Source organism: Carassius carassius, chromosome 8, assembly GCF_963082965.1.
Source record: "Carassius carassius chromosome 8, fCarCar2.1, whole genome shotgun sequence".
NCBI classification, from domain to species: domain Eukaryota; kingdom Metazoa; phylum Chordata; class Actinopteri; order Cypriniformes; family Cyprinidae; genus Carassius; species Carassius carassius.
In genome coordinates, this window is record NC_081762.1 from 28402143 (window position 1) to 28425364 (window position 23222).

General features: G+C 35.9%; 1 protein-coding gene across 5 annotated transcripts in view; it reads right to left on the bottom strand.

Moving 5' to 3' along the window:
• The window catches only part of LOC132145684 (receptor-type tyrosine-protein phosphatase U-like), a 259638-nt gene that overhangs the window by 74809 nt on the left and 161607 nt on the right, over nt 1-23222 (bottom strand). For all 5 annotated transcript variants that reach the window (XM_059556881.1, XM_059556878.1, XM_059556880.1 and 2 more), the window contains exons 6-10: nt 20110-20287; nt 15505-15798; nt 12396-12719; nt 9193-9302; nt 6448-6649 (exon numbers count right to left, since the gene is read on the bottom strand). In XM_059556881.1, the coding sequence (XP_059412864.1) occupies nt 6448-6649; nt 9193-9302; nt 12396-12719; nt 15505-15798; nt 20110-20287 (1108 nt within the window). The remainder of the gene's footprint in view (nt 1-6447; nt 6650-9192; nt 9303-12395; nt 12720-15504; nt 15799-20109; nt 20288-23222) is intronic.

Here is a 23222-nt window from a genome sequence, read left to right on the forward strand (position 1 = left end):
ATCAACTATTTGCCCACAAACTCATTTAATGCAAAGCAGGAAAGCTAATGAATGATTTAAGAAGACTTTGTATTCAGTAAATGAGTTATATAGACAAATAAATAAAAAAAAGCTGCTGCAATCAGTTATTGAAACTTAAATTTGTTGAGGTAACTTATCCAGCTTAACTAAACTAACGTTATCTACACTTATACATACTTCCTTTTTATTCCTTTTTAACACATTACTTAGTCTAATGTAGGGCTGTGCGTTTAATCGAAATCATAATAAAATCACGATTTGAGTGTGGGCATATGCCTCCAGGTTCAGACAAATTGTCTGTGATGCGTAGCCTTTTTTTGCTTTTGTTTTTGTTAACGGCTCAGAACATTCACACTGCACGCGTTAAAAGATGAGAACAGAGAAGGTTATAAGAAAAAGGTGCAAAAAGATTTAATATCTTGCGCATGAGCACAGAGAGAGTTGTGAGTGCACAGGACAGAGGTTGAGCGAGAGGAGACACGTTTTAAGGCAGTGTATCTGAGCCTTATACAGTCTATTATCTGAGCACGCACGCACGTCTGGTTTTGTTAACCGAGCAAAGGAAATCTGCGTGCGAGCGGATAGATTCGCGTTCGCACATTATTTTAATGTGCTTTCGAGTTACAATAATGCACTCTTGTTGCTGCTTACTTACTGTATACGCACTGCAGATGGAGTACTTGTGAGCCTTGGGCAATAAATATATTGGGCAAAAAATATAACACTTGAGGTACCGCTACAGTGAGCTTTAGGACCAATGCATGGCAAAAAAAAAATCCCTGGACACGGGTCTTATTTTATTTTTATTTTTTGCCATATGTCTAGACATTTTGTTTGACATCTTTACTTAGTGATTATTTTGACTTATGTCTTTTCTAGAGACATGTTACAACTTTTTGATAAAACTCTCATTGGTTTTCTTTTGGAAATATGCAATTTACACTGAATGCATTTATGACTGTCTGTGTGTCATGATTAAATCATGATTAAAATCGAAATCGCAAAATTGTTAAAACAAAATCGTGATAGGTTCTTTTTGTCCATATCGCACAGCCCTAGTCTAATTCTGAATTTTAAGTTCTGATAGATACCGTATCTTCCGGACTATAAGTCGCACTTTTTTCATAGTTTGGCTGGTCCTGCAACTTATAGTCATGTGCGACTTATTTATCAAAATTAATTTGACATGAACCGAGAGAAATGAACCAAGTGAAAACATTACCGTCTCCAGCCGCGAGAGGGCGCTCTATGTAGTCTACACTTAAAACATAGAGCGCCCTCTCGTGGCTGTAGACGGTAATCTTTTCTCTTGGTTTTGGATAAATGCGACTTATAGTCCAGTGCGATTTATATATGTTTTTTTCCTCATCATGACGTATTTTTGGACTGATGCGACTTATACTCAGGTGCGACTTATATTCCGAAAAATGCGGTAACTAATCCCTTATGTATAAATGTATTTAGACACCACAGAATAATAGTCAACATTTTAATAAATAGATATCACTATACTTCTAAACTTGATTAACCACAATACATTAATGCAGTTGTTTTGTTTTACATGTTCTCTCAAATGTTATGTTTAAACATAGAAATGCACCATTATCTAATTAGATTTGCCCTAATTTGCATAGATTTCCTGAACAGAAACCTGAACACTGAACAAAGCCAAGCTCAAAATTCCTATTCCTTTTTTCTTGACATTTTAGATTTAAAGCTGTTTGCAGGAAGGATTTAGTATCTCAAACTCCATAATTCATAAAATAATGGAAGTCTTTTTCCACCACTAAATAATAATAATAATAATAATAATAATAATAATAATAATAATAAATCAAGGTGACAATCAAGGTGTGACTATTTATCTCACAAATATTACTTTTTTTCTCACAATTCTAACTTCTGACTGATATTATTTCATATCTTGCAATTTGGAAGAAAAAAAAGGAACAATTTAAACTTGCATTGCGAGAAAATGTCAGAACTGAGAGATACACTGTAAGAAAATAGTGCATTATTTTTGTCCTCAGAATTAGACTTTGTAACTCACAATTGCAAGTTTATATAATCACAATTCTGAGAAAAGAAATCAGAATTACAAGATGTAAAATATTTTTATGTAGAATAAGTTGTGGGGGAAGTAAAAATTGTGAGATAAAAAGCCATAGTTACCTTGTTTTATTTTTTAATCAGTGGCAGAAATGGGCTTCCATAGAAAATATTGTCAACAGCAAGATAGAAAATTCACCATGTTTTAGGAATAAAAAACAAACCCTTCTTTTAAGAGTAGTAAAGTTTTTTTTTTTCTAAAACTGTAAAGTTGGTGAATGCAAGTGCTAATGAAGTAGAGAAGAGTTTTAGGCTCAGTACATGAAGGGAAAAAATAAACCTTAGATATAATTTAATCAAAATAGACAAAAGGTAATAAAATATGCATCTAAATTTATTTTAGTTGTTTTTCTTTCCACTTGTCTGAATGAAGAGAAGTTGTGGAAGCAAAATAGCCTTGTTTTGGTGTGTGTCTTACATTGCATTACCCATTAGGCTTTGGGGATAGGTTATGTCAGTGTATGCGACTGAAAACTGAGTTGACGGTTAAAAAATATACGAGTTTTACACGTGAGTGTCAGGATTTTGGACCTGTTTGTTGTTATTTTCCTCCCCATGTGCATCCCTAGAACTAGCATTCCCTTGTGTTGATTGTTCATTGCCCCCAGGTGTGTCTAGTTAATTTCCCTCTTTATCCTGTGTATTTAGCCCCAGTCTGTTCAGTCTGTGTTTGTCGGGACTACTTTGCTGTCTATGTGTGTTTGCGCCAGCTCCTGATGTGGATTATCCCAGTGTTACGATGATTAAAGACTGTTAAAGGGGTCATATGATGCGATTTAAATGTTTTCTTTCTACTTGGAGTGTTACAAGTTCTTGGGAGAAAAATATAAAATATCTGTAAAGTTGCAAAGACTATAGTCTCAAATCCAAAAAGATAATCTTTACAAAAGTTAAGAGTCAAGAGTCAACCACTTTTACCTAAAACGGCTCATTCTAAGCCCCCACATGTCTACATCACGATGTGGGAAGATGTGCATAACGCCGCTCAAATGTTAACAAAGAAAGAAGGCATAACTTTTGTTCTTTCTTTAGTATTGTTGTTGCCGCCATGTTGTGGAGATGCTGTGTTTTGTTGTGAAAGCAAAACTACTTAGTTTGGCCTTCCAAAAGAGGACAATATCCGCTTCATCATGCCTAGAGCTGACCCGTGCTGGTCGTTGAGGAAATACATCACCTTCGCGCTGTGGATCACCAGATCGGCTGTGGACGATGCGGAGTAACATGTGTCCTTCATCGAATCCGCCGGCCGCGTCGTTCTCTCTGCCACTGATGATTCAAACGCGAGTTTTAGAGTAGCGCTTGTTGTTTGTAGTTTCTCTGATCACAAATGCTCATATGCAACAAAACACATAAAAACTAAGTAGAAGTTATTTTAATCTGTAATTATGTCCCCATTGGATGCAACAAATGCCCCATTTGTAATAGGTTTTATTGGTTTTGTCTCGTCGCGCCGGGATAGACAACATCATAATGTTAACCCTATGGGGTCGATCAACGCGGATACACGTTTTGTGTCATTTTCTCCTGATAACACCAAAAATAACTTAAATTACACTTTCAGTTTTGATCATACAGATAAGAGCAATACATCAATCGAATTTGTAAAGGGTCTACTTTTTTGTATACAGACATAACTAAACTTTACAAAATAAAGAATATAAACAAGGTGTGCTGTCTGCCACATTGGTCTGCGCTGATCTCCATTTATGAAAACGTCTTTAAAATGAACTGTAACTCTGTGAATACTCAACGAAGAGACGTGAGAGAGATATCTATAGAAAGCTTGACATGTTTACTTTCAAACTAAGCAAGTCAAACACAAATATTCTGTGATAAAGTAATCCATATGAAAACAACGCTATGTCCAGTCTTTCACGTCTCCCTTCATTATATCTAAACGAACATGCCCACGTGGTGAGTGCACTATTGATATTATAATAATCCACATCAAGCAAGCAGCTGTAAATGCCCACACAGCAAACAAAGCAACAAGACTGTCTCAAGGTTTTTTATATTTTACTGTTTGCTTCGCGCTGAGAGTAATGAGACATAATTCACCCCAAGAAGACGTGCTGAGAGGAATGAGTTTTGATTACCTCAGAAAAAAAGAATGAAGCAGCTTCCAGCAGAGATCATAAACATGAGCTAGGGTTAGGGCTAGTCTTTTTTTTCCTTTCTTTTACATGAATCTACTTGTATTAGTTTTCACATAACTTGTACACATTTTACTAGTTATACTTCTCTGAACTATAATTCATGACTAAATGTATATTCAAGTAAAACATTATGAAGTTTCATTCACATCATCTAAATGTCTCACTATGCCAGCAAGGTTTTTTTTTTTTATTATTATTATTTATTTTTATGTTCTATAACATTGACAGCAATATGACATAAAAGTAATATGAGTTATAATGTTGCTTATATTTATTTTTTTTATTTTTATTTTTTTAAGTAGCAAATCAGAATATTAGAATGATTCCTGAAGGATTGTGTGACTGGAGTAATGTTGCTAAAAATTCAGCTTTGAAAGTCAGCTTTGATTGTTCCTAATAAACTGTTTAACTGCACTAACAAGTGAATCTCAAGTTATGTTGTGGAATAATTAAATATATTCTAAAACTACAAATATGAAAATATATACGTTTATTTTGTCCTCACATTCTGTCTTGTAACTCTTCCCTCTCAGTCACACAGCTGACTGAAAGGCTCATTATGCAGCTCATTATGCAGCTCATTATGCAGTTCATTATGCAGGTCTTTGTCTTCTCAGGTGTAAAACACATGATATTCATGGTCAATCACACCTACTCGCATATGCCCTTTCAAAACAAAAAGTGTCTTCGAAAATTGTAATCAATCTATAGTTTTCTGTGATTGAGTAAGCAAGATTTTCACATCATTTTGAAGCAAGAATCCTAAGCTACAAGATCCAGTTCTTGAAAGTCATTTAAGAAAAAATGTTCTGTATGTGCTTTATGACCTTATTTCAGTGTCTTCAACATTTTATTTTTTCACTAACCAAGCATAAACATTTTGTTTTTCTCAAAAACACAATCATGAACATACATGCTATTTACATATTATTGTAGCCCAGTTTGTATTGAATACAGTGTTTTCAGACTTTAGCCATGTATATATGTTTATTAGCAAATGAAAAAAATCACAAAAGTCAGGGCATGTCAAAACTTCTCCAGGCCCCCAAAACACCCTAAGACACAGAGGGTTAAGGGGGTAACATATCTGTCACATGCTTAAGGTATTCAGCCAATCACAATGCACTGGATCAATCAGAGCACACCTCACTTTTCAGACCAATGAGCTTTGTTAAAAATCGAGTTTCAGAAAGGCGGGGCATAGAGGAGCAACAAAGTATATTATGTGGAAAACAATGTGTTTTTTAAATCTTAAACAGGATAAACACATTTCATTACACCAAATACAAAAAATAATGTTCTTTTTAGCAAAGTCATATGACCCCTTTAATGTCACTTTGCATGTCCATCGTTCCTTCCGACAGCCTAGTGTGACAGTGAGACGGAGTTGAGCTGTAGCTCTCAATAAAATCTCAAGAGTACGCAGACATCGTGTGAGTGCCTAGGTGACAAGCCCCAATCTCAATCTCAAAGTTGACCAGTGCATGAAATAACAATGGATTTGCTTTTAGTGCCTTGTCTTAATTGAACTTTTTTGTCACTTTGGAGCTTAAGGTGGTCAATAAATGAGCATGCTTGGAGTAGCACATATAATAAACGAAAAAGGCATTTTTGTGTGAACTATTACTATTATTAGGCTGTTTAAGCAGGATTGAGCAAAATATATCCATTGTTTGGTCAGAACTAACAAAGGGGCCAAAAGTAATCAGTTCTCTTTAATTTTAAGTTTATTGTGCTGCAAAATGCAAAGTCAGTGACTTTTACCCAAAGCCTATAAGTTCATTGGTGGAAAAACGATTTCCCAAAAGGATCTGCCATTTCCCCTTCAGTTTACTCAGTTTACTCAGTTCTCCCCTCAGTTTGTCGACTTAAGCCTGGGTAAACCTCGGTATCAATATTTCTGCTGTTCAGAGAGTCATTCTCGCCAAAAGAGTAGCTTTTGGTTGGCTGCGATTACATCTAAATGAAATCCAAATAAAGTCTGAATAAATCCTGAACCAATTAAAAGGCCCTCGCAGGCGTCTTACATTCGTTCCAGCGATAAAACCAAAGCCCATCTACTTTCTAGTGGAAAACTTATAATTAAGTACTTTAGATTCAGAGAGACGCGACAGAAAGCCAGCAAAGGTTTTCTGATGCCTCTTATATCCCATTTCCTCACCTGAGATATTGGTGGTGATTTCAGTCAGCGCGGTCTGGCCAAAGCCCTTGGCAGTGCGGGCACGAACAGACACCAGGTATGTGGTGCCGTGGTGAAGCCCGGAGAACATGTGGTATGTCTCATTCTTTAGTTTGGAGACGGTGCGTCGTGGGCCGGGAACGTTGATGCTGGGATCTGATGATTCAATGCTCTGGTAGCTGATCTAAAAACAGGAAACAGACAGTGAGTCCAGAGGAAATGAGTGATCAATGTTAATGCATCGCTGTCTTATAGAGTCCAGCTTTATTTTACCCACAACAAAACCTGATGTCTTCACTTGCATTACTTTAAACAGTAGCAATCATGGAGTCTTATTCCAATCAGTAATGACAGTATATTTTTTTGGACTGCTTTAACCCCAGCTGAGATTTTACGGTTCCATTTTTATTCATGTCACATTCGTTTTATACAGCTGTACCACTGAATATATGTAATATAAAATGTAACTCAGCAGGCATGTTTGTTTTCATCCAGAGTTAAGGTAATGATTTTGGTAACCGCATATGAATCTAATGACAATGATTCAAAGAATAACCAATTTCAAATTATGTCTCCATAATATGATAAAATGCCCCCACCCCCACATGGCTTATCATTGGAAAGTTAAACATATAAGTAGTAGCAACTTTACATGGCTGCTTGCTTTAATATTAACTAGATAACAAGTGTTTGTGTAGAGTGTGGAAGTTGTTAGTGTGCTACTGCGTGACATTGAAATATAATATATCATACAAACCTAAAAGGGTCTACAGTTATTTATATACACTCAACAAGACATTGTGCTTTTATAAAATAAAGAAAATAAACAGGGTGCACTTTCTGCCATACTGGTCTTAGTGCACAGGAGCGTGTCACAAAACTGAACGAAACTCAGCGTATACTTGCCTTGCTTAAAAGAAAACTCTTTCACTATGTAATCTGTATTAAAGGTGCATTTCTCTCTTTAAACTATGAACTATTTATTATTACATAATTAATGCTATTTATTCTAGCACAATCCGTCTGTACTTTTGAAGGTGTGTTGCTACAAGCTTCAATGTGGAATAGGCTAAATACTTCATTATCCCTCTCAAGATCCATCAACAGAAATTAGACGCTCCATTTTGAAACTACTTTTTATGAAAATGCTGGGGCAGCAAATCCACCATTAAAAAATCATTACCAAATCCATCAAGAGAACGAAGAGCAGAGTGAAGTATAGCTACACACGTCACTCCCAGACAAGCACGGCGCATAAGCAGATGCTTTCATGTATTCATGCTGACAGCTGAGCAGGGAAATAGAACCAGACTAAAGCACTTAAACACAATCGCCCCATCTGACAGTCTCTGCAAGAAAAATAAGCAATTATGTTTGTCCCCTGACTAATTGAAGCCTGGAGAATGAACTACAGCATGATTAGCATAAGAACACCTAGACTCTGTGAACAGGGAAGAGAGTTTACACACGCTAATGACTGAGAGGAAGGACGAGGGACAAAAAAACAAAACCTGAAAGTGTAGAAAATCCCCTCAACCAATCCTACCCAGCCAAATTTAAATTCAGTCTGAAAATGTGATTCTGCATAACAGCTAAGCTAAAATATGCCTCACCCAACTGATTCAAATATGGCATAAACTGTGTGTCATCAGTACAATGTGCTCCTGAATCATTTTTCACAACACTGAACCAATATTTGCCCCTTTCATTAAATTGCAATTCAATAACTAACAAAGGGGAAGAAAAAAAAAGCAACATTTCAAAGTGCTGTCAGACCTCTCTCCACACACACAAATATTGTAAAACACCAAAAAGGCTTTGTCTGCAAAAACCCATGTAAAAATTAAGTGCGCTTAACTGTACTGAATTGGCGCTTGTAGTGTACTTCCAATTTTAGTTTTTTTACTGTGCATTCAGATGAATGGATGAAAGAAAAGCCCACATAAGTGCACTTAAAGAGAACTCACTTTGATGACTTATTTAACACTTAAAAACATCTTTAAAAAGTGCACTTTGTAATCATGTCAAATTAAATCATGTTATAATAATCTTTTGTCATGATTTAAAGAAATGCACCTATTTTGACTAACAAACTGCATTAAGCACATGTAAAGTATTTGATTATAATTGAAACGGTTGTGTGTTATTCAATATTCCATTTAAAATTACTATAATTTAAATGAGTTACAAACTTCAAACACTGCACATTTATAAACATCATGCACGTTTCAAAAGAAAATCAGTAAAATTATTAGTATACTTTAACAATATTTTTTTACCTCATTTCAAAGACAATACAAAAATATTTATGATATTTAAAAAAATATATATACAATTTTGAGTCAAAAAGCACTCAAAGTAAGCTAATTGCATCTAATATATAACAAACAATACACTTTCATGTGATTAGCTTGCAATTAAATTTCCAATCTAATTCAGTCTGAAATAAGTAATGTTTTTAAACACGTAATACTAAAGTCTTTTTCACAAGGGTATTTTTTATGATATATTTAAATATAACTACACAGTCTCTGTGTCACATTAAAACACATAGATCATGTATTTTTTTCATAGTTTAAACACCACTTCATACTTAGTTTAAATGGTAAATATTATATTGAAATGCACCAATTATTTAGCCTTATGTTTTGTTAGTTATTACTTACTCTTTCAAGAACGATTTTTCAATTTGGAATGCCTTGTAAATAATAACACACACTACAGTACCTCATACTGTGTGATCAGACCATTGGGCTCCAATGGCTCCTCCCACTTCAGAAAGATCATATCGTCCAATGGGGTGAAGGTTAAAGATTCGGGTGCAATGCCTCCTGGGACTGTAGGAAACGAGAGGAAAGAGTCAGATCAAAGAGTATGGTCAGATCAATCTTACTAAACAGAGTATCAGACGCAGCTGAGATGAAGGTGAGATGACACATCTACAGACTACAGGAGAGAGGAAGAGACCACAGACCCGTCTCATATCTGAGCGCAGTGGTAGCTGCCATGGCAGACAATTTGTCTTCTTTACCAACAAACCAGGTGGAAGAAAATAGGGCAGATTGCAAAAGATAGAGAGAGAGAGAGAGAAAGAGAGAGAGACATCTAGACTCTACAGGTACAGCTACAGGCTGAATCCACACTGGACTTAAAGTTAGCAAAACTTCGGCAATAGTGAATGCTACGAGCTATAGAGAGACTGACTGCCACATCCTAATACAGAGATGTGGATAGCGTTGAGAAAAGAGGACTGAAGTGTTAAGGAAAGATGATTTCCCTAATGCAAACACAGATGGGAATTTTGAACTAGTGCAAAATTGGTTTTATTGATAAAATTTAACTGCAAAAGACAATTATTGGCCTTCACATACAACATAAATGCAAGTGAATGTAGACGGCACCATTTGTTATGTGGCACACAGCAACTGATATCACTGTAAAAATCCATCAATGCCAGCTATTTGAAAAAGAAGAATATGCCATAATAGAATAAGGCATGATTGCAATTAAGGCCATGTTGTCTACTCTTTCCCCCCTTTCCACAGAGGTACTGCATTGCTCATGGAATCAAAAGAATCATGAAATCTAGAAACAGCCAACTAGTCACAGATCACTGACTTGAGTTGATTATTATTATCGGTGTTGTTGTTGTTGTTTATTTTAAGGACCAATTCTCACTAATAACTAGCTGCTTATTAGCATGCATGTTACTAGCATATCGGCTTGTTATTAGTACTAATAAAGCACACGTTTTAAAAGAGAGATAATTTGTTGATGTCAAAAGCTGTACATCCAATCAAATTAAATGGTATGTGATGTATTTTGAGTTTAATCAAATTGTTGATTATGTTTTATTGTTTTGTGTGTTCAATTATCTGCTGCAAAACTCTGAAGACTGTAAATGTAGTTTGTGCATTTACACATTCTCTTATTCAGCATATGTTGTTTTAGAAAATGTGCATATTGTTTGGCTTATACAGTTCACGCCAGCAGTAACACTTTTTAAGGGATATTTCATTTCTCATATTTTATACAATAAACAATTTTGGTACTGTGGCCAAAAAAAAGCTCTTCTGAATAACTGGGATGTGAGTGTTTTTTGAAGCATCTCTGACAGCGCTGGAGTTGGCAGAAGACTGCTAATGCTTCACACCATGTGCTGAGAAAGTAGAGTGGTAAATGAGTGGTCGTCCTTTCAGAATCCAACCAAAAAATCTTTACTTTCCATGCATTGCCCCAACTACCGACACTTGGAAAGGTTACAAAGCAGAGAGAGTTTATATCCCTGCTTCTCATTTCTCATTACCTCTCTGTGTCTTTCTGCAAGCATGCTGACTACCAGTTAATTTAACATTACTCACAGAATTAATTCATTCATTAACTGCAGTTCCTCATGTTGTTTCCAATTAACCAAACACAAACAAGCTCTATCGCTGTACGAAACATATGAAAAGATGTTTTTCATTTCAGAAAATGATAAATTGCGAGCATTCATTCTGAGCCGTGTTCATTTTCAGATGGGGAGGTTTCCACTTGACCTCTGAGGGTTTCATCTTAAAGCATTTGCATGAGAATGCAAACCCACGCCGCCTGACACACGGCGTAAATAAAAATGCAAAAATAAGCAAAAATCTTTATTCCATTTTGCTGGGGGCCTTAGCTTATTAATTTTTCATATACTTCCATTTATAAGTATGATCTTCCATTTAATTATGCTGAAGCATGCTGTTCTGTGAGTCAATATTTGTGTTGTTGCTATAATTGAGGTTTGAGCAATGCAGGCAAACTGGGCCCTGCTGCAGGCACCACATCATAATTGCTCAGATAAATACAGGCCTTAGCAAAGATGGATGGGTTATGGCTACTGACCCATGCCAAAAAAAAAAGAAAAAAAAAAGAAAAAACCCTCCGGGTAAATGAAAATTTAATCGAACTCAGAAAGTTTATGAACAACATGCAGATATGGAGTATAATAATGTGATTCTTCATCAGATGTGAAAACACTCACTGAGCTGTTTGAGAGTCTGTTCTTAAGAAAACGTTTCTTAAACACTAATGGATGAGTTGTGTTATGAATTTACCAAAACAGTCCTTGGAGCTTTCAATCAAGACAATACTGACTCATTAAAACCTCTGTGAATGCATCTGCATAAGGTCTGTTCATTTAGTACTTGATTTAATTATGTTAATGTCCCCCCGCATGCTAAAGGCTGGATTTTCACAGTTCACATAGTTAAAATTATTGACTTTGTGACTTAAATTATAAAAAATCTTACTAAATCAAGGAGTGAGGAGTCGTAATCTTATGATAGCAGATGTAGTGAGAAAAAGATGTAGTATTCTAAGATTTTTGAGGCACCATAATACAAAACAAATTAGTTACACTTTAAATTAAATTAAATTTATGTATTTAGCAGACGCTTTTATCCAAAGCGACTTACAGTGAATTCAGGCTATCAATTTTTACCTATCATGTGTTCCCGGGGAATTGAACCCCCAACCTTGCCCAACAATGCTCTACCACTTGAGCAACAGGAACACTTACACTTATTAACACTTTACTTGAAGATTAACATCTTTTCATAAATAATTGTAAGCAAAGTTAAAATGCATTATAGTATTTGCATGGTTTTTTTGTGTTTTTTTCTTTTGATACATCTGAAATTGATTGTTAGCTATGTTTTACTGCATTATATTTTCCAAAGGTGTAACATCTATTATTCATTATAATGTACAATAATAAAATTATTCATGAGATTATACAATGCATTATTAGATGCATTAGAAGGCACAATTATTGCATTAATGCACAATTTCAATTATTTTACAGTGCATTATATATAAAAGCATAGTTTAAAGTGTTAGAAAAAGGTACAGCATTTCTCATAACATCACTGTGTAACTGAACAAATGACTGAATGAATACTCACTGTCTTCCTCGGTCTGGAAGGTGACCTCTCGGCTCTCTTTCTTGCCCTCAGGATTGGCCAGCGCTAGCCGCACGTGAACGGCGTGGAACGGAGGCAGGTCCCGGAGTGTGAAGCGGGAGGTGTTCCGCTCCACTGACAGACACTCCCTCACCGTGGCGTTATTCCCACCGGCTCCGCCCCCCGCGGCGGTGGAGTAGCGGTAGCAGAGCGACAGGGAGTACGTGTGACAGCGCGTCAGGTTGTAGCCGACCGGCTCCCACTGCAGCAGCAGCTGACGGGACTGAATCTCCGACGCCGTCAGTCCTCTGAGCGGACGCATGGGCTCTGAGGACAGAGAAGAGGAAATTACATTTCACATTTAACCTTCAGTTTGAGTTAGCTTTTAGCATGCTTCTGAAGTAATGGCAGACTACTCTAATAGACTCTAACAAACTTCATAAATAGTCTTGCTTCTAATTAAACAAAACTTGATTAAATATCATCAGCATCTCTCTTGGTTGACCAATATGTTTCCAAGGCCTATATTTGGTTGACAATGCAATTGGCAAGTGTATATATATATATATATATGTTGATAAAATATATTTCCAGCATTTAGTAATCTAGTCTATAACTCAAAGCCAACAGATATGGACTATAAGACAAAAATCTCCAAATTAGATTTAACGGGACCTTTAATCATACAATGATTGTTTTCCCTGGAAAAACAGGACAATTTATGAACTGACAGATGGACAGAGACGATCTTCTCACTAATAAGACTGGACTCTAAAGTTATGAAAGCAGTGTGAGAGAGCAATAAAGTACATTTAACAGGTCATTCAATGAGTTATCGTTACATATAAATTAAGCATTTCACAAAGCTCTGCTTCCTCTCTCTCTCAGTACAGATGCGATTAGAGCTGCTATGAGTTGATTACACATGTCATGTGTGAAGGCAGGGGTCCTCATCTCTCTTTCCTGTCATTTTCATTCCCTCGCTCTCACTCTAAGAGACAAAGACAGACAGGAGACGAGCCCAGAGTCCTGCGTGTCTGTAAATATAAACGCACTTGGCATTACAGCATGAGGAGCTCTACAGCAAACGCACACTGATGAATTAACACGGTCATTGTACTTCAAAAATGAAAACATCTCCATGAAAAAGAGGTCCTGCCAAAACATCTCCAGTTCATATTTCAACCACAGAACACAACAAATCTGAAATCCTATTTTGCGTAAAGAAAACCATTAAGTTTTCCTCAAAGCAACATACTGTAATGCCTTATGTTTACTCCTTTTGATTTGCGGGGTGAAATGTGTTTTTGCTGAGACAGTCAGTGTCCGGTGAAGCCTGCAGACCCGCACCTCTGCCCTCCCTCAGAGTCCTCCAGACAAATCAACCTGATTACACAAATTAATGAGACACATCTACTGAAACTCCCACAGGCCTGATGAGGAATGGCCTAACTGCTGGATATGACACACACACACACACACACACACAGCAGACGGAGACTCGTCCGCTGAGAACTCAAGTTCGACCTCTGATATAAATGTAATCTGTTTCCCTCAGGACTGAGAGAGAGAGAGAGAGAGAGAGAGAGATACTGTAACAGAAAACACAGAGCAAAGGAAAAAGGCCAAAGACAGAGAAAAAAAAACTCTTGTTATTACAAACAATTGAATTCAATGCAATTCAAATAAACGTTATAATAAGGTTATCTGCATGTTAGCAATATACAGTGCATACATGAAAATAACTCTGTATTATATTACAATATAAATACAATACAGATATGCATACACAATTATGCAGAGTAATATAGGCATGCAGCAGTAATGTCTCTCTACATCTGCAACCTCAACATCAGCTGCTAAAAATAAAAATGTCTGCCACATTAGCAACACGTGTGTTCTTCTGCTGCTGCTGGCGACCAGGATGAACAGAGTCTCAGCACCTTTGACACTGATACATTAGGAGCAAACTTACATTTCTACAACAGTTGTGTCCAACTTACTTTAGCCACACAAAAAACACACACTCCTCAGAGGACCAGAGAATAAAGCCAAAATCTGATTATACAAGACTACTTGACTCCGTTCGGCTCGTACTTGCTTCAGTTCGAACTAAATAGAATCGTGGTTCTCAAAATGTTTTGTCCATTTTTGTTTTCTATGAGCTCATCTATCTGCTTAAGTACACCTAACAGTTGCATTTCTATGACATCCCGTAATCATAAGCATGTGAAGAATGTTCAGAAATAAAGCTTGTTGTTTAAAACTCCTCATATAATTGTCTGAATGTTTAATTAAGTTTAGTCCGTGGTATAAAAATAATTGTTGAAAGACGCTGGTGGATTGTACAAGGCTTGAAAGAGTTGTGAGTGAGCAAGTGTTGCCAGATGCAGCTATATTACCCGTTTTTAAAGCGATATCTGGAAACACTGCATCGCCGGCACGTAAATGCAAAAATATCATGATATTATCCATCGGAAAACGGTAGCATTTAACACTAGTACACAGATCTGTAGAACAAGTAGGTTACAGAATGAAATAAAATACACAAACACTAGCCATGAAGGCATCTATGCTTTTGCATTAGTTAACTTAAATATAAAACATATATATAATGCTTTAGCACTAGACAAAATTATCATCTATATAGCAATGATTAATGCAACTCTAACAGTAATTTGTATTGCTGCATGATTAATAAACACAATTATCCACCCCAACCTATAGTAAAATATAAAAAATGTTGATGCAATAAATATGGTACAATGTAACGGTGTTCATGCTTTCAAAAAAGAGAAATCATCTGTCTATAGTCATCTAATCATCTAAGTGTCTGTCTCTTTTAAAGTGTTTAGTAGTGTTTATAATGAGTTGTATTTGTAGCGTTATTACAGCACAAATCTTAACCTCATCCCAGACCTCACTCATTTTCAAACCTGTACCTTCAACATCTGTCCAAAAACAGCTGACGGTCACATTTACCACAGGCCGAATCCAGTGATGTCATACCAATCCACACAACTTCACACTTAAGATGTCTCAAGTGCATTTTAATATTAAAAATGTAACGTTTAATAACTGGCTAAAGAGGAAGAAAAGAGAGTCCACTGACCGGCACACTTGGTCCTGCTGACCAGCGGGGGTCCAGGCGGGCCGGTTCCGCCCTCTCCGGGCCGGGTGAGGAGGACACTGATGCGATATTCTGTGTCCGGCTCCAGGTGCCAGACTTTATACGTCAGTGAGTTGACTCCGTGAGTTTCGGACCAGGGAGAGTGGCTGGCCCGGTACACGATCTCTCTGCGGATCACCGGCCCGTCGCCCACTATAGAGTTAGTGTTGAGCTGGATGATCAGGTAGGTGGGGCCAGAGCGCAGCAGCTGGGGCGGAGCTATCGGTGTGGGTGGGACTACAGAGTACAGGGAGTGAAAGAAAAAGTGTTGAGTGGATCACGCTTCATATGTTTTATCTGGCTGATTAAAACAAAAACTTCCCACAATGAAACTTTCAGATTCTTCAGAAAGATCTGCAGAGCAGCTGGTGCTACATCTGACTGGCTTCAACAAATCTTCTGGGTTTAGGATGAATAATATCTGTTGAATTCTTGGACTAGATGAGCCAAGTTTCTGAACATCAAATGTGCATCCTTTTTGCGGTTTAGTTTTAATAACTATTCATTTTTGACTGTGCTTAGAGTATATTTTCATTGTACATTGAACCATTTTGTTATGTAATATCAAGGACATTTTTAAAATTTGACCCCTTTTTATGTCTTTTATAAAATGATTGGATGCTTTATATGTAGATTCTAATTAAAATGACTAGATTTTAAACACAACATTTCAGAGTAATAGTAAATATGACTGTACAGTAAAAATAGATTTAACGTTATATATATATAAAATTTACAGTAACACTTTAGTTTAGGGACCAATTCTCACCGTTAACTAGTTGCTCAATAGTATGCATATTAGTAGCATATCTGCTGTTTATTAGTACTTATAAAGCAAATATTCTGCATGACCATATTCTACATCCCCAATCCTAAACTTAACAACTACCCTACTAACTATTAATAAGCAGAACATTAGGTGTTTATTCAAGCAAAAGTCATAGTTAATAGTGAGAATGAAGTGTGACCAAAATATTATTTGGTCTGTAGGAATCAATTAATCAACAGTATGAACATGCAACAATTTGCCACATCCTAACATTTATGAAAAAAGTTCTTGTCCACAGTATCACATATTTTTCAAATATAAATTAATTTCAGAAATGTGTCACTTTTTTTTACTTATCTAACATTTATTTCAATACATACTAAACAGACTTGATTCAAAACTTATAAGAAAATACATAATTATGCAACTAAACATTTGATTTAAATAAATTATAGCCAACTAAAATCAATTGCACAATGCTGAACTAAATCCAGGGTATTTATATTAATATTTTGATTAATATAGCATTAATGCTCCATGAAATGATCTCAGAGTGAAGGAAATTGGAGTAAAATATAAAAATGCATTAGAAGGTCAGGCAAAAGCAGATTTAATGCATTACAAGCATATTTCTTACTACACTGAATCAGTGGTGGTAGTATGCTAATAAACTAAACAGACAGATTTTTTTTGTTTTACTAATAACTGACAGTGTCACATTCAAATAAATGAACTGTGTATCCTGATTGCTCAGTCTGTCTAATCTCTCAATGTAAATTACTCATCATCTCTGTATGAGATGCTATCAGTGGAGCAGTATGACTGTGAGACCTTGGCTTTCAATATTGCAGTTAATCACAGGGCTGCATAAAAATCAAATATGAATCAAGCTAATGAGAGCACAGATGCAGATAAACATGCCTGAACACACTATCAAACTCCTTTCACAGGAGAATGATCTGCAACTCACACTAGCCACAATTGGAAAGCTGCTGGTCCAATTTACCCCACTGAGAAGCAGCCTATTACCAGCTGCACTTAACAGACCCTTTTCCTTTCAGTCGAGGTGGACGAGATGTTCCAGGACTTGACGAACCTGTTACAGTATGTGTTGCACAATTTAAGGTAGAACTGCAGGAACATCTTGGCTTGGCAAATTCAGAAAGTTTACAAAAATGATGCCAAACTGTGTGTGAAAGCTGATCCTATATATCAGGCATATTTAAATGGAAGACCTCAGCTTGGTTCCCTTCGATGTTAATGACGCTAAAGTGTCTTTAAGAGCTGCGGATATTTTAAAAACAGAGTGAGCCGCAAATTAATTGGATCCTCTTGCTAAAACAGCAGAAAACAACAATACTGCAAATATAGTTATTTCTGACCATTGAAACCAGGTCTTTTTTATATCATCTACATTTAGCATTATTAATCAGTATATTAAGAGCATTTTAATAAGGGCCAGATTTACTAACAGCTTGCGCCAGTGCCTTCTTTAAACCTTCTTTAGGCGGTTTAAGGATTTACTAAAGACATGCAGTGAAGAATTAGCACTGAAAAGGCATGGACAGAGATATTTTTGTGTCTGACCTTAAGGAATATGCATTTGTAGGAGTTTCCCTTTCAATATGTAGATTCATGGAAGGAGGGTATTAAAATGAATCACGAAATGCGATTTACTAACGTTTGCGCTTGTCAAATTACTGGTATTTGCACCATTATATACCACCAAAAAAAGCAGACGGTAATTTGCGCTGCTCTCGGTAGATTGTGCTGTTCATTCTGGAAATAATCTGGTCTGCATCTGTGCACTGTCAGTAAATCACCCGCAAAGTTTTCGCCTCCCATTGGCACTTTTATGGAATTGTGCTCTAACGCTAATTTAACGCTAGTTTAAAAAAAATTGGCCCATAATTGTTCAAATTGGGGGAATTATTTTAGATTGCAAGGAAAGACAACATAAACTTTGAAATTATTAGTTACCTTTGTTTTCTGGTCAACGTCTGGTTAATGTTACAAACTGTACATGTTGTCGAACTTTCTAGTCATCAGATAACGGTGATAAAAGCAAGAAATGTTTCTTGAGCATCAAATCAGCATATTAAAATGATTTCTGAAGATCATGTGAGACTGCAGTAATCTAGCTTTGATCACCGGAGTACATTACAGTTATTCTAAATTGTAATACTATTTTGCAACAGAATAATATATGACTCGTATGAACCAGTACTTTGCTATAAATAACAAAAAAAATAGTAATAATAATAATTCAGAATAAATGTTTAGAGTTATCAGTTTGAATCAGAGTAATGACTCACTCATGTGTGAAGCTAATCATAATCTGCAGGGGAATTATTAGTCTTTACAGTAAGTATGTCTGTTTTTGACAGACAGGAAATTGCTTGAATTAAAAAAAAAATACAGCAAAGTTTCATGGGTCGCTCCTGTTGCTTTTTTATTTTTGCCTGCGTGACGCAAACACAGCACTCTCCAGCAGCTAATAACTGTAGTTTGACGAATAAACTGTAGACTGTGTGAAGTACATAATACACTGGCACAACAGCATTGATTACTCCTTTGTTTCGTGGACTCTCTGTGACATTACCTCAGCTCCAGGAGAAGCATGACTCATTCACTCCTTCAATCATGCCACCATCACTAGAGCCACTTGTAGCGAGCGGGCCATGACGAGGCAGCGTGTGGTCATTTGCATAACTGATTGCACCAGTAATTTGGTTATTTTTGGGTGGATATGAGTGTAATCAGTCTGCCGGCTCTCTCGAGGGCTCTAGTAAGGGAGGTTACATCTCTCATGGGCTTTTGGCTTTTGCTGAAGAGATCTCTGGGTGGGGACGTGATGTTACAGTGAATCAGCGAGATGTGCTCAGGTGCTCGTGTTTTGATTGAGAGTTCAGAAGAATCCAGAACGTTCTGTGCTGTGAGAGAATAACCTGACGATAGCAAAGCATAATGGCTAGAATTTATGGTTCCTTTTTCGATGAGAACCATCAGCTTAGACATAAGGGGGCCATCTGACACGGATTAAACATTTAATTTAAATCTGACATCTTAAAGAGATAGGCTACCCAAAAACTATATAAATTATATTATATAAATTTTACTAATAAATGGCTAAAATTCTAGTAATATGCATGCTAATAAGTAACTATTTAAGTGACCCTAGAATAAAGTGTTACCGATTTTCTTTCTTCAAATGAAAACAAATCAAATAAATAATCCATCTCTGTGACTGCATATAATGCTATGGGACCCAAGTTCATGCTTCGAAACTATGCAAAATGAACATGACGATAATCCATACGTTCCCAACTGATGAATCTTTTTTAAATTATAAATCATTGCTTCCAGCCAACAGTCATATGTGAGTTAATCAAGAAAAAATAAGGTAACTGTAAAAGTGTAAAAAGTACACATTTGTGATTTCCTGTCAAAATGCAAAATATAATATTAAAATAAATATAAAAACTGCTACTAATAATAACTTTTTTATTATTTTATTATTATTAATAATTTCCTTTTTCTATTTATATATAAAGTATATATAAATAGTCAAGAGAGAGTGTTTAGAGTTTACTGTCAAAAGACCTAGACTTACATCCTTACAAATTATCCTACACCTTAAAACATGTACCAGCCAATCAGAAATAAGCATTCAACAGCCTGCAGTATAGACCTATGTGACAAGAAACAAGTTGTCTACAAAAGCACACTTGCAAATAAATGAACCTATAGGATATAGTTGAACGAAACACTGGTCATACCTCTGACAATTAGTTCAGCAAAGTTTGACACTGCGGCTCCGTACGTCGACTGCGTGATGCATCGGTAGAGATCCTGCTCTCCGCGCTGGGCTCCGCCCACCTGAAACCAAGCAACCAATCGACGCTCGCCGACTGATGACGTCACTGAGTATGGCGACATCAGAACACCGTTACGCCTCTGAAACAGAGAGAGAGAGGGGTACATGATGCATAAGTAAACAATACACAAAAAAATGTGCAAAAATATGCAAATGATCAGTGAGGTACATGCCATGAGCACAACACTGTTTTCTGTACCTAATCAGCATTAGGTTAACATTTATTATGACACAACAACAACACAAGCATTTCCTCGAGATCCGCATGACAACCACATTTCTATGAAGCATTTTTCACATAAATATTCACATGATTATTTTAGATGTAATAACCCCACAAATCGCTCACACTGAATGAATGGTAAGCCAAACTCAGTTCTGCAAGAGCTCGGAGAAGTCCAGATTTGTCAGATAAACGAATGCACACTTCACGTGAGGTGGGAAACAGCGTAATTACAAGTGCAGGCATGTTTGTGAGTGTGAAACTCTGAATTCTAGAAGATACACGAGTTGTGATGTTGGAAGAGGCCAGACGATATGGTCACACTTTTTAAAAGGTTATTTTTGCCTCAAAAGCTCCTAATTTGCTGCTTATTAATAGCAAGTAAGGTAGTTGTTAAGTTTAGGTATTGGGTGGATTAAGAGTTCTAAAATATGCTCATTAGAATCATTAATATGTACTAATAAACATCTAAAATGCTAGGAGTATGCATGTTAATAAGCAACTAGAAAATTGTGAAATGTGTTTCCTAATCTGAAGTGTTACTGCAGGCTATTTTTGAAGACAAACAATTCTATCACTTAACAGTATATTGATTGTTTTAAGTGTTCTATCACATATTTATGTTGCATAAAAAGCACAACAAAACTCAAAGCTCTCAAAAAAATAACTGCCAAACATTGCTCATGTATCATAAGATGCAAACTAGAGCTGTATGTAGAAAGTGAGATGCAGGCTCAGAAAGACAAGGAACACACAGTCCCTTCATTCCTTTAACACACACACACACACACACACGCACACACACACACTCCAGGTGTTTGCATAAAGCAGCGGCTCACACAGGAAGTGATCTCAAGAATTCAGTGCTCATGAAAGAAAGAGCCGGCATTCCTTTCAAAAAGGAGAAAAAAGAAACTGCACTCTAAGGAACTGTTCACCCTGAATTCTGGCATTATTTCCATTTTGTCATCTTTAACCCGTGTAACTTTCTTTCTTCCATCCATTAAGGCACAAAAAGACAGAGGCTGTCGAAATTCAATGAAATGACACAAAAACGCTTTTAAAGTATCATACACTAGAAGAAGTCCACTGTAAAAATAATTTTTCTGAAGTTATAAGACAGTTTTTTTTTTTATTTTACAAGAAAATAGTATTTCAGTCTTTGTATTTCTAATATTTAAATCAGTGTGTTTTTTTACACATCAGTTTCTGAATGATAAACAATAGTTTGTAGCAACTTCTTGAATTCGATCTGTTTCTCACACGAAACTACTGTCCTGTTTTACTTGGAAGTGTTATTTTAGTAATATTTACATACTAATGTTTTGAATTAGCTTTGATTTTTGTATTTTATTATTATTATCATCATCATCATTATTACTGCACTTAACTTTTTGTTGTTGTTGTTGTAGTAATTTAGTATTCATCCTTTCAATTGCCAAAAGTTATTGAATGTCTATATTTTATTTCAGCTTTATTTCAACGAAGAAAACACTTTTTAAATTTAATTAATCCATTATTAACAAGCATTACTGAAACATATTCAAATAGCTACAAAAGTAATATAACATGCTTGTAACCATTTATTAATGAACCTATTAAACATTGCATAATGATTAACAGATGTTAGTTAACTTAAAAATAGTTACAAATGCAATTACATGTTCAATTCGCGTTAGTTCTGGCATGTCACGTGAGTCCAGCTTGCATCAGTTGATTCTCAGCTGCTCATAAATCAAACTGTTGCAGCATGTTTCAGAACATATGAAATCCACATCAAAGATAAGTGAATGCTCTTTTAATCCATATCGCTGTATTTGTTGCCTGGTCTGCTAATTATTATTCTTTTTTTTTTAAAGCATTTACCTATCTGTGTTTATACAGCTGGAGCAACACACACTCTAGACTCTAGAGCATAGACGCTCTGAGGACACGCCGATAGTTACGACCATGAGAACAGGTTTAACCTGTTAGCCAGCACCCCCCATTATGGGACTCACAGCTGAAAGTGCTCTACCTAACTTATAATTGTAACAGTTTCCTACTTCAGTGTGTTACAAACATAACTACAAACATAAGACCCTTTGGGCTTTACTTTTTATCAACCAGATTTGATAATGCTCAAAAATATTAAAAGTTATAGACACTGAAGTGCCTTTCACCGAAGTGCCTTTTTTAAAACATTTTTTTTTTACCACAATTAAATATTTTTTTATTTGATATGAAAATACATGAAATGGTACCTGGAGCAATCAAAAAAGTAATGGGTTGAAAGTCACATGTCTCTGAGTTTCTATTTCAAATCTGAATAAGATAGCATGAAAAATGAGACTCCTGCAAATATTTTTCTGAGACTATGTCTACACCCCTCACCCCCCAAATATATATAAAAAAAATATTTACAAACAGTATTGAAGGCTTCTACAAACTATTTAGTCAGTAAACATACCACTTCATAGTTTTTTTCAATTATAAAACACTAGACAGAAACTTAAACATCATATAAGTGATTTATTTGAGCACTAGAAAAATACAGTAAGAATAATTTGAGTAAGAAAAATAAGAACAACAAGAAAAAAAAAAAAGGTTTAATAGAGATTCCACATGTTTTGGGAATGTCCAATTGTTGTCAACCTATGGACCCATGTGAAATCTTTTATAATTTTACTGCAACTTGATGACACGTCTAATCCAGGTTTGTGTCTTCTCAAGGATGGTTCCAACTCCTGTATACGTTTATTAAAGAAGAGAATGTTTGCTGGTTTTACAGCTGCAAAGAAGACAATTATACA